Source organism: Lepidochelys olivacea (genome assembly GCF_965140295.1).
Source record: "Lepidochelys olivacea isolate rLepOli2 genome assembly, chromosome: 2".
NCBI classification, from domain to species: Eukaryota; Metazoa; Chordata; order Testudines; family Cheloniidae; genus Lepidochelys; species Lepidochelys olivacea.
In genome coordinates this window covers 22,164,431-22,180,977 of record NC_140412.1, presented here as the reverse complement: position 1 = coordinate 22,180,977, position 16,547 = coordinate 22,164,431, and the positions used below count along the sequence as shown (strand labels likewise).

The window sequence follows — 16,547 nt, the reverse complement described above, 5'->3', positions numbered from 1 at the left end:
TCGCCATTACATCAGCTAGGGGGTGTCTGAGTTAAAAGCACTAACCTCCAACCCATCCTACACTGTCTTCCACAAGGACAAGGATCAACTCAGGCCTCACCCAGTCATCCTTCCCAAGGTGGTGTCCCAATTTCATACTAGCCAAATGCACCAGTCTTTACCAGTCTTTTGTCCCAAGCTTCATACTGGCGCATGGGAACAGAGGCTTCACTCACTGGATGTCCGGCTTGCACTAGCATTCTACATCGAGCACACTAAGCCTTTCAGGAAATAGAACCAACTATTCGTGGTGGTGGCAGACCAGATGAAAGGGCTCCCAAACTCTTCCTAATGCAGTTCTTCCTGGATTACGGACTGCATCCTCACATGCTACGAGCTGGCTAAGGCCCCAGCCCCGGATATTACAGCACACTCTACAAGGGCACAAGCCTCATCAGCTGCTTTCCTGGCCTGGACCCCATTCAAGAGATCTGCAGAGCTGCAACCTGGTCATCGGTGCATACATTTGCCACTCACTATGTTTTCACCTGGCATGACAGAGATGATTCAGCATTTGGCAGAGTGGTGTTCCAATCAGAGATTCCTTAACTCCGACCCCACCTCTGGGGGAGAGCTTGGGAGTCACCTGATTGGAATCGATGTGAACAAACATTCGAAGAAGAAAAAATGGTTACTCACCTTCTCATAACTGTTGTTCTTCGAGATGTATTGTTCATGTCTATTCCAATACCCACCCTCCTTCCCCTCTGTTGGAGTAGCTGGCAAGAAGGAACTGAAGGCGGGTTGGGTCAGCAGGATCATATATTGAGTGCCATGAAGGCGCCACTCCAGGGGACTCCACAGTTGACCCAAAGGGAGCTGCTAAGGGAAAAACTTTCCGACGACCGTGCATGTGGTGCACACGCACCAGATTGGAATGGACGTGAACAACACATCTCGAAGAACAATAGTTACAAAAAGGTGAGTAACCGTTTTTTGTAGTGTTTCACCATGTCCTGTGCTGGTAGGAACCCAAGAGTGGAAAGCAAGTGAAAATGTTAAACTTCTGAACATATCAGAATCCTACAGCAGGATCAAGTTTGAGTTTGGCTATAGAAATAGAAACATGGTTCTGGTTTAGCCTCCGATAAACATCTGGCCCCGTATAAACACATGTAATAAAATAAGTAGAAATAGAAGTGAAGCGGTATCAGCATTGAGGTTTCCCCATTGTCAATATGAGTTACGGCACAATCACAAGACTGGGGTTTGGAGCAACCCAATTCTATGGAGGTTACAGCACACAGTGCAGGATGGGAGGCAGACAGCAGTGATGCACCAGGCCCCCCACACAGATGAATAACTTTAGTGTAGGGAGGGGAAGTCCAAAGAACCAAGCACAAAATCCTGAAATATAGGCGTTGCTCTGGGACTACTGGCTGAAATGTTGATTCTTGGTGTGATCACATACACTAATATAGATTCTGTATATGAAAAAATTAGCACTAATTTTTAGTGCTATTTAAAATTCTCACTAAAGAAGGGTGACAATATTGCTCGTTTCTTTTCTTAAAGGGTCGTGTGCAGATGTGGGTGGACATGTTTCCCAAAGACATGCCTCCGCCAGGACCACCTGTTGATATTTCACCAAGGAAACCCAAAGGGTAATTCAGAGCGCATTCCTGTTGTGCTGTCAATGTACTGGCATCATCCCGCAAATCTTGAATCTTTCGAAAGGGCTTTTCTACATGACCCTACAGTGTGGAAGATCGGGGTGTGAATTTCACCACGCACTGAAGTGGTGTGCTGTAACTGCCCCATGTACATCCTGCCGAACTAGTATCAGGTAAAAGGTATCGAGTTCATGTTAGTTCATAGTCTCATTTCAGACAGGACTGCAGTAACATGAAGTAGGTGCCTTTTGGTTCGTGCTAGCAGAGACTGTATGGGGCAGGTACAGCACAGCACTTCGGCGCATGCTGCAGTTCACTCCTCTGTAGTCCGCACTGCAAGGCCGTATAAAAGAGACCCAATTTCTGGTAAGAAATATTATTTAATATTTATTTTAATATTATAAAATATTATTTAAACTGAGAAACAATGCCATAGAGTCATAGATTTTAAAGCCAGAAAGGACCATTATGATCATTTAGTCTGAGCTCCTGCATAATACATGTAACCCACACACCTCTTGGGTGTTCTGTCTAGTGGCACCAAGACCACTTAGAAATTAATGACTCTACTACAGCCTTAACTGAGGGCCATGTGGCTTTTAGCTCATGCAGTAGCAGCTCATACACTAAGTTCCAGAAATCCCAGGTTCAGTCCCACCCACTGATGACTGGGGCCTGTTGGTGTTACAAGTGGGGGCTCGTCTGGGATTTCAACTGGGAAGTCTTTGAAGCTCAGGACGCGCTTCCTCACCTAGGGGAAGTATGTAACCCACATATCTCCAGAGTTTGGTGCTCTGTCCCCTCTAGTGGCACCGAGACCACTTAGAGATTAATGAGTCTGCTACAGCCTTAGCTAAGGGCTATGTGGCTTTTAACTCATAGCATAGAGACTCATACACTAAGCTCCAGAGGTCCCAGGTTTGATCCCGCCCACCAACGACTGGGGTCTGTCGGTGTTACACACAGGACTTAGAACCTTACCGGTAGTTTCTGCATCAATCCATAACTTCTGTTTGAGCTATAGCATATCTTTTATAAAAGCATCCAATCTTGATTTAAAGACTTCACGTGATTCATTCAACAGTGGTAAAAAGATGAAAGTACAAGAGGCAGCTGCAGTGAGTCTTAAAGTTATTATCCCTCCACTGAACTCTAACTCCAAAGTTCTAATTTAGTCTCTATGTCACTTTAGCTCTCTCAAATACATAACGTACTTGACCGTTGGTCAAGATCTTCTATCTCGTATTATTGTACCTGAGGGATTTTCACTACTTTGGGCAAGAATGAGGACAAGAAGCACAAAAGGAGGCCGTAGAGAGAGATTTGTTTGGAAGAGTAAGCGTCTCTGTAATTTCAAGCAGATGTATATCCTACTCTGACATTGCATTAGATGAGTCAACCTCGCTGCTAGTGTTTGATAGATAATAAATGACAAATGACTAGGAGAATTCATAGCTCATCCCAAATAAATGTTAATGAGATATTTTAATAAGGGCTTTGTTAGGTCATCTTTATGTCTGGAACAGTTTCACAGAAGCAGTGTCTTCATTATTTATGTTCAAACAAAAGACGATGCAATAACAAAATAACGATTTGCTCCTGTCTATGCCGAATTAAGTAAGGTCCATAATTTGACCAAAAAGGAGGCTGTCTAACAAGTGCTTTCTTTACACAAGGATTTTATATGAGGCTATTTATCAGCTGTGAATTTTTCAAACCAGAAAGATTTGCACCTAATTATATTGGCAAGAACAAAACGTTGCTACCATGCTGCAGTCTGTGGAAACATAGACAAATGTTGTTGAAATGTTAATCATCAGAGGGGTTTAGATTTCTGCAAGAAACCTTGACATTGGACGATGCTGTTTGCCAGTTAGCCTGAAGAAACGTGCACAGAAATAGTGCAAGACAAACAGGTAGATATACATGTTCTAAGGCTCCCAACAACTACTGCGTACAAGAGCACAGAGGAGTTCATTCCCTTTCCTGGGTGGTGCTATAAAATGTCTTTCCTGGAGATTACATTTATCCGTGCTTCTTAAAGGTGTTTCTGAACAGCATTTTTCCTCCTTTTTCATGTACTAGATTACACAAAATATCATATATTGTCAACAACAAAATCTCTGAAAAGGAGACCTCCCCCCCCCCCCGTCTGCCAAATGGGTTTTGCCCTCATTGGCAAGTTCCTCAGTATTTTGTGGGTGCTCAGATGATGTTGCTCAGTCCAATAGCCCTGTTTCATTGCAGTATTTTTGTGATCAGAATTAAAAAAAGAACACAGGCAAACAACCAGCAAGGAATTTTCCACTGTTCTGAGGCTGCCAGTGACACCTACTGTCCCTCTGCAGTCTCATGAGCTAAGAGAACAGCCCCTAATTCTATTATATCACAGGAGACTCCAATAGACACAAGGAGTCTGATGCTGATCCCATTCTTCAAACCAGTTTTACATCAACATAACACTCTTTATGTTATGGAAATTGCTAATGATTCATACCAGGGTCTGATTAGACCCAGGCCATATGTGTACTCAGGAAGGATGAAATGAAATCAACTAGAAGGCCTTTTGCTACTGTGAATTGAAATATGCAAAATGTTGGTTTCTTTCTTTTTCAGTTATGAATTGAGAGTAATCATCTGGAATACAGAAGATGTAATTTTAGAGGATGAGAATATCTTCACAGGACAAAAATCAAGTGACATCTATGTAAAAGGGTGTGTTCATCTGGATATCACCTTTTGCGTCTCTTCATTTATTCCTTGAGAGGACAATTAACATCTGGTTCAAGCCATCCATTAAAGACCAGAGTCACAGAACTTATGGCTTGTATTAACAAGGCTGTGTCTCCTTGTGAGACATTTTTGGGATCTTGATAATTTGTTGTGAGTGTGTGCCAAAAATAGCCAGCCATTCTGGAAACTAGTTAGTCCTCTCATCTTTAAATATAGCCTCATTCGACCTAATTCACGACTCACACAGAATAAAATTAGGAGTAGTGCCATTCACTTGGTGTGAGTACAGAATCGAGTCCTAAACTTCATGGGTTAAATGCAAATGCCTACGGTATTTTAAACTTGAAGGGCTTATAGCATACGTGTTGGAACTAGGGGTGCTGCTGCACCCCTGGGCTTGAAGTGGTTCCATCAGATACAGGGTTTACAGTTTGCTTCAATGGCTCTCAGCACCCCCACTATACAAATTGTTCCAGCACCCCTGGCTTATAGGGATACAGAGTGCTGTTACATAATGAGTTGAGAAGAATTATAGCCACCTTAGTGAAGTTAGTAATAAAAGAAAATGAGAAGTATCTTCAGAGATTCCTGTGAGAAATCAATTCTAACCAGCTGTTTTTTGACTGGAGTATGTGTGTGAGTGAATGGCAGGGAAGAGTGTGCGTGAAGAATTTTTCATTAGCATTTTATAGCTTATCTTTCCTGTTGCTATTACACTGGTGCAAAATTACTCACGATAGTGAAGTCCAAAGCAGACTGTGAGGAGTTACAAAGGGATCTCACAAAACTGAGTGATCGGGCAACAAAATGGCAGATGAGATTCAGTGTTGATAATGCAAAGTAGTGCACGTTGGAAAATATAATTCCAATTCTACAGACAAAATGATGGGGTCTAAATTAGCTGTTGCCACTCAAGAAAGAGATCTTGGAGTCATTATGGCTAGTTCTCAGAAAACATCCCTCAGTGTGCAGCAGCAGTCAAAAAAGCTAACAGAATGTTAGGAACCATTAGTAAAGGGATAGATAATAAGACAATAAATATCATAATGCCACTATATAAACCCGTGGTACGCCCATACCTTGAATACTGCGTGCAGTTCTAGTTGCTCCATCTAAAAAAAGATACATTAGATATGGAAAAGGTACAGAGAAGGGCAACAGAAATGATTAGGGGTATGGAACAGCGTCCGTATGAGGAGAGATTAAAAAGACTGGAACTTTTCAGCTTAGAAAAGGGATGACAGAGTGGGGATATGATAGAGGTTTATAAAATCATGAATGGTGTGGAGAAAGTGAATAGGGAAGTGTTATGTATTCCTTTACATAACACAAGAACCAGGGGTCACCCAATGAAATTAATAGGCAGCAGGTTTAAAACAAACAAAAGGAAGTACTTCTTCACACAACGCACAGTCAACCTGTAGAACTCATTGCCAGGAGATATTGTGAATGCCAAAGCTATAACTTGGTTCAAAAATAACTAGATACGATCATGGAGGATAGGTCTATCAATGGCTATTAGTCAAGATGGTCAAGGATGCAACCCCATGCTCTGGGTGTCCCTAGCCTCTGACTTCCGGAAGCTGGGGCCGGATGACTCAAAAATTGCCCTGTTCTGTTCATTCTCTCTGAAGCAGTTGGCATTGCTACTGTTGGAAGACAGGATACCAGGCTAAAGGGACCATTGGTCTGACCCAGTATGATCGTTCTTATGTCCTTAATGCTACCTTTGAAACAGTTCATATTTTTGAATCACCTTTTTATAAAATTGCCACACATGAGTACTGGTTAACTTTTTTAGATGTGGTGCAAACTTTTAAATTTTGATTAGAAATTATAGCCAATCATCTGCAGAACTAAAAACCAAGTAGATACATTCATAAATGAATGGGTATCTCCAAAAGATATGTATTTTTAGAGAAGCATAATAATGGATTTTTTGTAATATTCCTTTGCACATGATACATTGTTTGTGGTGCATCAGAAAACAAGAACAAACCAGAAGAAAATTTGGAGAAACAAGTCAGCCATGCTTACACCTGACATCCTTCACTCTAGAGCACTTGCAGATACAAATAATTTTGGTTCTAACATTAAGTGCCTGAATCAGCATCTGAGACTGTCAGAAAGTCTACCAGCTAAGGCACAAAATCTACTCATATACCTTTTATCATAGTGACTGATAATGAAAACACTCATGATAGTTTCCTTGCCCATAAAAATATTTTTAATGATTAGTCATTGGTAAATGGGCAATTAGAATTTTGCAAGTCTGACCTGAATAAAATTCACATTATCCCACTAAACTTTTGATCATGATTTTCAGTCACTGAAAGCCTGAGCCACATTTGAATGGTGTTTTAGATATTAGCCACCACCTAAGCCTTCCAGTTGCTATACTAACATTGATTATGAAAGAAAGGATTGATAAATAAAAATTCTTGTAATTGAATTTGAATACCTACCATACAGCTTCCCTATTAACCTTACTTTATTCACCTGTGTGCATGCTATAGGTGGTTAAAGGGACTGGAAGATGACAAGCAGGAGACAGATGTGCATTACAACTCCTTGACTGGAGAAGGGAACTTCAACTGGCGCTTTGTGTTTCCATTCTGCTACCTCCCAGCTGAGAAACAAATGGTGGTCAGTAAGAAAGAAAACATATTTTCCTTGGAAAAGACAGAACGCAAAATGCCAGCAGTCCTAGTGCTCCAAGTTTGGGACTTTGAAAGACTTTCTTCTGATGATTTCTTGGGTAAGCAAACAGTGAAGCCAACTGAACTTCAGCTAAAATTGTCATAGACCTTTATTTTGTAAAACAGTGTTGAAGGAGGTATCTAAGGCCCAATTATCAATTGCCTTCTATGAATCCACTTAACAGCTAAAATGCCTAACACATATATGGTTTTGGCTACACAAATGGATGGGTTGGAGTGGCATATTCTTGGAGGCTGATTAAAAGTTGTCCCATTCAACCACCATGTTTAAATGAAGGTCACATTTTTCTATAATGTCAGGCATTACTTAATATGGACCAAAGTCTAGAAATTGTCAATGAAAAGAATAGATTTAGGCCAATCAGTATCTCTCTGACAATGCAGGATTTTCATCTTATTTGCCAGGAGTATGTTCTCAAGTGCTTTGTACAGTCGAGAATAAAATTGCTCTGGTGGCTGCGTTTCCCCTACACCCATTCAACGATTATTCCAGACTAACACAGGTCACTGTTAGGAAATATTTCCTGATATTCATCCCAAAGTATCTTTTACTCCAGTTCATTCCATTACTCGTTAAACCACCCAAAACAATTCCTCTCCTTAGTTTTTACATGCATCAAATATTGTATTCCTCTCTCTTATGTCCTATAAATATCATTTAGACAAATACTCCTCCCTCTTACTTATCTATATATCTCTGTCTCATCTACATATTTATATTGCTCTAGTTACTGTAGTAGGTAGGTATCGAATACAGGAGCTTCAAACTTCAGCATGGTGCTAGTATAGTGCCAATCTATTAAAAAGGGGAATAAGGAAAACCCGGGAAATTACAGGCCAGTCAGCTTAACTTCAGTACCCAGAAAGATAATGACCAGTTTCAGAGTAGCAGCCATGTTAGTCTGTATCTGCAAAAAGAAAAGGCACCTTAGAGACACCTTGTGGCACCTTAGAGACTAACAAAGTTACGAAAGCTTATGCTCAAATAAATTTGTTAGTCTCTAAGGTGCCACAAGTACTTCTTTTCTTTTTGCAGAAAGATAATGGAGCAAATAAGCAATCAGTTTTCAAATGCCTAGATGATAATAAGGTGATAAGTAAAAGTTAAAATGGATTTGTCAAGAGCAAATCATGTCAAATCAACCTAATAGCTTTCTTTGACAGGGTAGCAAGCTTTGTGAATGGAGGAAAGTGGTAGATGTGGTATATCTTGACTTTAGTAAGGCTTTTGATACTGTCTGGCATGACCTTCTCATAAACAAACTAGGGAAATATAGTGAAGATGAAGCTACTATAAGGTGGGTGCACAACTGGTTGAAAACTGTTCCCAGGGAGTAGTTATCAGTGGTTCACAAGCAAGCTGGAAGGGCATATTGAGTGGGGTCCTGCTGGGATCAGTTCTGGGTCCAGTTCTGTTCAATGTCTTCATAAATGATGTAGATAATGGCATAGAGAGTAAATTTATAAAGTTTACAGACGATACCAAGCTGGGAGGGGTTGCAAGTGCTTTGCAGGATAGGAATAAAATTCAAAATGATCCGGACAAACTGCGGATGGTCTGAAGTAAATAAGATAAAATTCAATAAGGACAAATGCAAAGTACTTCATTTAGGAAGCAACAATCAATTCACACGTATAGAACGGGAAATGACTGCCTAGGAAAGAGTACTACCAAAAGGGATCTTGTGGACCACAAGCTAAATATAAGTCAACAGTGTAACACTGTTGCAAAAAAAAGCAAACATCATTCAGGGTTGTATTAGCAGGAGTGTTGTAAGCAAGACATAAGAAATAATTCTTCCATGCTACTCTACACTGATAAGGTCTCAGCTGGAGAAATGTGTCCAGTTCTGGGTGCCATATTTCAGGAAAGATGCGGACAAATATGAGAAAGTCCAGAGGAGAGCAACAAAAATGATTATTGGTCTAGAAAATACGACCTATGAGGGAAGATTGAAAAAAAATTGATTTGTTTAGTCTGGAGAAGAGAAGACGGGGGGGGGGGGAAGATATGATAACAGGTTTGAAGTAAATAAAACACCTGTGAGGAATGTTCTAGATAATACTTAGTCATACCATGAATGTAGGGGAATGGACTAGATGACCTCTTGAGGTCCCCTCCTGTCCCATAATTCTATGAATCTGTGAAAAGGCTGTTACAAGGAGGAGGGTGACAATTGCAGTAAGGGAGGTTTAGGCTGAACTTTAGGAAAAACTTCCTAACTGTCAGGGTGGAAGCAGTGGAATAAATTGCCTAGGGAGGTTGTGAAATCTCCATCTTTGAAGGTTTTAAAGAACAGGTTAGACACACACCTGTCAGGACTCGCAAAAAGAAAAGGAGTACTTGTGGCACCTTAGAGACTAACCAATTTATTTGAGCATGAGCTTTTATGTATTATTATGTATTAGCTATTATGTAGTCCTGCCTTGAGTGCAGGGAACTGAACTAGGTGATCTGTTGAGATGCCTTCCAGTCCTATGCTTCCATGATACTATGGTTCTGCTCCAGCCTTAGGAGATTAGGTTGTGGATTCATGGGGTTTTGGTTTGGTGGATGTGTGTGAGAGAGATGAGGCTTAGGAAGGGCTTGTGCAAGCTGGTCTGCGTTGCACTGTGCACTAAACGTAGCAAGACCTTCTTCTTCTTGTATTATTGTTTGGATTTTTTGAGTGCCTAAATTTGGCACCTCAAAAAAATAAAAACCTGAGTGAAATCCTAGCCCCATTGAAATCAATGGCAAAACTCTCATTCACTTCACTAGGGATGGGATTTCACCTCCAGTCCCTGCCCTGAAGAGCTTTCAATTTAAATGTGACATGATACAACATGAAAGAGACTGAACTGGGCAGAAGAAAAGGAGTGATGGAGAAAGTAAAGGGTGTTTTGGAAGCTTTCTAGCTCCATGAGTCAATGGGAAGTGGGTCATCCCCATCAGTCCTGCATCCAGCTGGGAAGATGGGAGGACCATACACATTTAGTCCCTTTAATCACCTCTCGTAAATTATTTTCTTCACTCCCTTATCCATTTTTATTTCTCTTCCATGAATTCCTTTTGATGGGTCAACATCTTTCTGGTATTGAGATGCCCTGAATTGCATGAGTATTGCACACCATCTGCATTAGACTGCTTGGCTTTCCACCTCAAACTAATGCACTAGGACAGCTTTCTCTATCCATGCTGGCCACGGTTTTCAAAAACCTGATTTCAGGTGCCTCCATTTCTCAATGTCCAACTTGTGACACTTTAAAGTGGCCCAATTTTCAGACCGTGCTGAGAACCTTACTTCAGAGAATCAGGGCCTTTTAAAGTGTCTCAAGTCAGGCACCCAAAAAACTGATGCACCCTAGATGACTAATCACTTTTGAAAAACTTGACCAGTCTTGCTGGATCCTGACAGGGTGTGTTATCCTGCTCTCTCTGTGAACTCTCTTAGGAACTCATGTTTGCTGTCTTCCTGTTCACTGATCCATTTATACTGATTTTATAACATACCCAGATAGAAACAACAATGAAATCTAGACAAATCAATAACAAATGTTCTACATCACCTTTCTTTGCCTGTCTTAATAAGGGAGTTAAAAATCCTCATTTATTATGGCAGACTGATCTGTCCAACTTCTGATGATGTTTTTCAAAAGCTTTGGTGGACCCTTCAGAGTTCACACGGTTGCTTTGCCAATATCTTTGAGAACTACTGCTCAGATCCTTGGAAGAGGTATTGGGGTATTTGCTGAGTAACAGTTTGGATAGCAAACTAACTAGGTGTATTTAAATAAGAGCCATGTGTTTAGTAGCAAAGTGAACTGTTAGGCACTCAGATACCACAGACATGGAGGCCATACATCCAGATTATATTTAGCTACATATATGATCTCAGAGTAGTTTACTGCTGTGTCCAAGCTAGGCTATGCATGAATTAATTGGTTGTTCTTTGATTGTGTTTACATCTGAAATGTCTAAGAGATGGTATATTTTTCCCTAGGCTCCCTTGAAATGAAACTGAATGAATTTCCTCGAGCAGCAAAATCTGCCAAGAGTTGTGACATCAGCATGGTAATAGCAACAAGTAAAGAAAACAAGATATCCATATTTCAGCAAAAGCGTGTCAGAGGATGGTGGCCTTTCATCAAAGCTGGGGATCTCACTGTAAGCAGATCACTAATGATTAAAATGAGCAATCTGAGATGACCAGAAGTGCCTCTCTCATGTACAGATTCTCTGATGATAGGCACCTTACAAAGAGACAGAAAAGTACTAATCTCACATAGATCAGCTGAGCAGTAATATTGTGTATTGTAACTTCCATGTAGGACAACCTAACTTTACATGACTGCACTTGTGGCTGTTATTAAAAAGAGCATTAATAATTCAAGTGATATAACTTTATGAGATGGTCCAATAGACATGATTTTTATCAGTATTAACATTTAGGGGGTGAGCCGTATCAAATTACATTGTTATAGGCTCTTCATAATAACTAAGAAAGGTAAATCAAGAATTGCTTCTCTATGCTTGTGGTTGTCAATTCTTGAATTTTACTAGCAGACTATTAATGAATATAGTTCTTTATTATTCAGTCAACTAATCTAAAACTAGGCATATCTATTTTTGTGACTGTCTCACGGGTGCTAATTGGTTAATGGATGGTTATTGGTTAATAACTCTGGATTAAATATTTGAACAGATATTAATCAAAATTTACTCTCTGATGTAGGGCAAAGTGGAAGCTGAATTCCATTTAGTCACTGCAGAGGAAGCTGAGAAGAGTCCTGTAGGGAAAGCTCGGAAGGAACCTGAGCCTTTGGAGAAACCCAAGTGAGTGGGAGCATATTCACTAAGTGAGATGAGGAGGCTGGTATAGTGGTTAGAGCAAGGAATTTAGCAGGAATGCTTCTTATGTCTGCTTCTGTCTCTGGTACTGTCTTTTTATGTAACTCCAGCAGACTCCGTTAGCCTCTTTGTGACTCAGTTTGCCCAGATATAAAAATGTGGAGTAATGATATTTACCTAGAGTATCTGACAGGAATATCGTTAGGCTTAAATAATTAATATTTGCTAAGTGCTTTACAATTGTTATGTTAATCAATATCTGCTATGCCTGTCATTGCTAACCTATATGTCTAGGGGCTTGCTTCTCAATATTAGATGTGAGGGATTCTTTGCCCATATGTGAAGGAATCCACAAATCTGATTTGTGTGTATATGTCTAGTACTTATATGCATAAATTAGACACATGCCAATGACTGCGCACATGGGAATGGTGCAATTTTATCACATCTATCTATATTCACTTATTGAATTTCACAGTCAAAGAATGAGGCTACCTATTTTTCAACATAAGACTGCGTAAGGTTTTTTTAAAGTCCTTTCACAAAGCAAAAGGTCCAGAATGAACTTTTTATCTAACCAAATTCCACCACTCTCAAAAAATTGCCAGGTGAGGTTTTTGAATCAGAAAAACATTCATTTAGTCAGTTTAGGTTTATGCAGTTAATTCTGTTACAGGGATGAGCTATGGAAAGACAAAGAATTTGAAATGAGATTCCCTACTACAAAAGATTTTTAAAATCTTATTCCAAGTGGTAATTTTAACCGGTGAAGAATTTCATTCTCTACATCAAAAAGATGTTCAGTTGAGCTTCCAGATTTTCTGATCTTCTACAGGATGGCATTTTTGGGTGACAATGAGATTATTTACAAGACTTCAACAGTTTTATGAAAAAATATGCAGACAATATTCATGATGATATAGCATTTTAATTTTATTTCCCTTATTGTAACATCTTCGCAACCTTGGGGTATACTTGGTATAGGATCAATAAGCAATATCTCAAAAGAACATATTCTGTTACCTTGAATTATTCCAAATAGTATTTTGTACTCTGAATAGTCCCATTATACACAACTGACAGACACTGGCGCAGTTCATTCCTGAGGTAAGGCCTTTAAAGTCAGAGAGGCACAATGTCTTCCAGAGCTCCCTGGCATGCAACGGGGAGATGGCTACTACACTGTCTCTTGGTTGCGTGTGACTTGCACTTTTCTCTGCAGCCAGTCAGCTTTGCTGGGCTGCGTGAAGAGGATCAGGGCCATGGTCCTACCTCTTTTGATGAATGTGCTCTAGTCGTGGGGCAGGAAAAAGCATCCCAGCACTCAGAAGAATTTTGGGATTGCAGCTCTGGTTGCCCCCTCCATAGTGGAAAGGTTCCTCGTACCTTTCCCACCCCTGTGCACACATGCAAAAAACAACCACAATCTGGCCGCTGGGTTTTGGTGGCCAGAGATTCCCAAATAATGTTTGGTCAAGACCCAGATTTTAAAACTGCATGTGAGTGGATTCCATTCTAAGGCTTCCCAGCACTCTGCTGGGACTAACTCACGCATGCCATATGTGTTTGAAAAATCTAGCAATGTGACTATAACCAGGAAAGCAGATTATTTGTAGTGGCTACTCGCTAGGACTCTCATCCTAATGCAATTGACACTGGGAGTCTTTCCACTGGGCTTTGGGTCAGGCCCAAGAAGCACAGGACCTCTAAACTTCACATTTAAAACTTGCTGTAGGTTAATATGTAAATTAGGACCCCCAGATTTGTCTTAATTTGCATAGCTATGAAATTTAAAATATAGAGTTCACTCTTCACAGTAGCACGTGGGTGTGTGTTATGAGATGTGGTGGTTAAGAACAGAAGAATGGCCATACTGGGTCAGACCAATGATCCATCAACCCCAGTATCCTGTCTTCCGACAGAGACCAGTGCCAGATGCTTTAGAGGGAATAAACAGAACAGGGCAAACATTGAGTGATCCATTCCCTGTCATCCAATCCCAGCTTCTGGCAGTCAGAGGTCTAGGGACACACACAGCATGGGATAGTCTCTCTGACCATCTTGCCTAATAGTCATTGACAGACCTATCCTCCATAAACTTATCTAATTCCTTTTTGAACCTCACTATTGTTTTGGCCTTCACACCATCCCCTGGCAACAAGTTCTACAGGTTGACTATACTGTGAAGAAATACTTCCTTATGTTAGTTTTAAACCTTCTGCCTGTTAATTTCATTGGATGACTCCTGGTTCTTGTGTTATGTCAAGAAATAAATAATGCATCCCCTATTCACTTTCTCTATTCATGATGGATTGCTGAGTGATCCAAAGGTGCTTAGCACTTTCAAAAATGCTCTGAGTATTCAGAACTTTTAGTGGATTCCAAGGTGTTAAAAGGACCTTTTAAGTGATATTTTTTACACAACGTGAGTTTTATAATGTAATATCTTTTGGAAATGTCTGGATCTGCGCTTACCAATTTTTTCTCTCTTTTTTTCCCTTCAGCCGCCCAGACACTTCCTTCTCCTGGTTTGTAAATCCTTTCAAGTGTTTGTATCACCTCATCTGGAGAAATTACAAGAAGTACATCATCATTGCGCTGATTCTGATTATTCTGATGATCTTCTTGGTGCTTTTCATTTACACTTTGCCTGGTGCAATCAGTCGTAAGATCGTTGTAGGAACTTAGACAATTACATCTCTCCTTGTAACTAATCATACACAAGTACTGCAGTTAAAAATAAAAACGTGACTTCACAATTAATGAACCTGAAACACATTCTGCCAGTTATAAAGATAAAGACATACCCATTCATTTCAGGAAAATGAAACTGACTCAAAATATTTTAACACTCTACTCCTTTGGCTGCTTATTCAGAAGCAACCACGATGTGCATTATCATTAAAGAACTGCCAGAACTTTATTAACTATTTTAAAGTTTGATTCTGTGTCCATTATTAAATGTGAAAATACATTCTTTGATATTGCACAAAAACTGTGTTATAAAGAGTAAATATTAATTAATATTATATCTATATTATCAAATATTGAGAGAGAAATGTTCAATAAACATGAAAACTAGGAAGGATGCCCTGTGTGTTCTTTGCATAATGTGGCACCTGATGAGTTTAATGTTTTTTCATGATTTTATATTGATTTTTAAAGATAGTTTGTTCATGAAAATCAAAGGTGAAATTCTCTCCTTTGTTGTCATATACACATTTTAAAATTTCTAAAATAAATGTATTATGCTCCCAAATCTCAAGATATTGCCCTCATGTAAATAACCAATGAGGGAGAGAGGAATGAGGAGGTATAGGAGAAGGGGGGGAAATCTATTTTCAGATGTGGTTTGAAAACCTATTGAGAGTTAGTGAAGGAGAGAGATGCAGGAAAGATTGTCCACTAGAGAGAAAGGGCTCTTGCATAAGTAGTGGGAACATTGTACTGAGAAGAGAATTCCCTCTACCTGCTAGATGAACAGAGAGAATGAGAAAGGAAACAAAGAGAAGGTGGAGGCTGGAACAAGTCATGGGGGATTTAAAAAACAAGGGGTAAAATCCTGTCCCCACTGAAGTCAATGACACAACTCCCATCCCAGTCCAGAACACAGAACATTTTATACATTGTTATAACAGGAGGTCAGACTAGTATTGTATAATGTTCCCTTCTTGCCTTATAATCCATGAATATGAATAATTAACAGCCAAAAAAATCCCCATGGGCTGATAGTTGGTTAGACAGACATGGAGTAGATCTGACCTTCCAGAAATTCATTCCACCATTCTAAAGCCATACGAGTAACAATTAAAATGTAAGCTCTCTGGTTAAGTGACTAGCTATTCTTGTGTGTTCAGGAAAGCATGAACACTTTAACATAGTAATACAAATGAATCATTTGGATGCAGTGTTGCCACACAGTTGAGATTGAATGGGCAAAGAGCCTGAAATGTGCTCTCGTCTCTTCAAGGTAGGTTGATCTTTCTATGTGAGGATATGAAGCACATTAGCAAGACAGTGTGGGGAAGGTTGCATTGTCACTGCTGGTGCTTTGCCTGTTCTGGGGCGCTACAGAGGACATTGGTTTTCCAGGGCTGTCCATCTGGCAAGCACTGAGGTCATTTTAAAAAATGAAAATAAATCAAACTGCCAAATAGCAAACAGTTTGCGTTTAAACAGGATTAAACTCCATGAACATAGTGACAAGAAGATTTAGTATTTCTTGTGGCTTTCACATTCTAAGTGTGTTATAAACATTAACAAGCTAACTTTAAGTGTGTGAGCAGTCCTGTTAAAATTAAACATATGCTTAAGTGCTCTGCTGGACTGGGGCCTTCACATGATGTATTTTACCTTTATGTGTTTAATATGACAAATAAATAGATGGTGTTTGTTCTAGTTACTCATTAACAGGATAAGGAAGTGATGCTGCCAGGTGCTGCACACTCTCAGTATCCACTGATCACAATGGGAGTTGAGGACACTCTGCATCGTCTTTAAGAGGCCCTAACCCCGTATGGTACATGCTTGCCTGGCATTTTTAAGTATTCCTCTAACACTGCTAGTTTTTATTTCACTGTGTACTTAACTCTGTATTACACTGAAGTACAA

The 16,547-nt window shown here is 39.9% G+C and overlaps 1 protein-coding gene across 1 annotated transcript in view; it reads left to right on the top strand.

Moving 5' to 3' along the window:
* The window catches only part of FER1L6 (fer-1 like family member 6), a 149,209-nt gene extending 134,377 nt beyond the window's left edge, over positions 1–14,832 (top strand). The window contains 6 exon segments of the mRNA XM_084619142.1: positions 1,555–1,643; positions 4,269–4,367; positions 6,902–7,143; positions 11,089–11,252; positions 11,821–11,921; positions 14,441–14,832. Of these exon segments, the coding sequence (XP_084475268.1) occupies positions 1,555–1,643; positions 4,269–4,367; positions 6,902–7,143; positions 11,089–11,252; positions 11,821–11,921; positions 14,441–14,624 (879 nt within the window). The 3' untranslated portion in view covers positions 14,625–14,832.
* Positions 14,833–16,547: the final 1,715 nt, after the last annotated feature.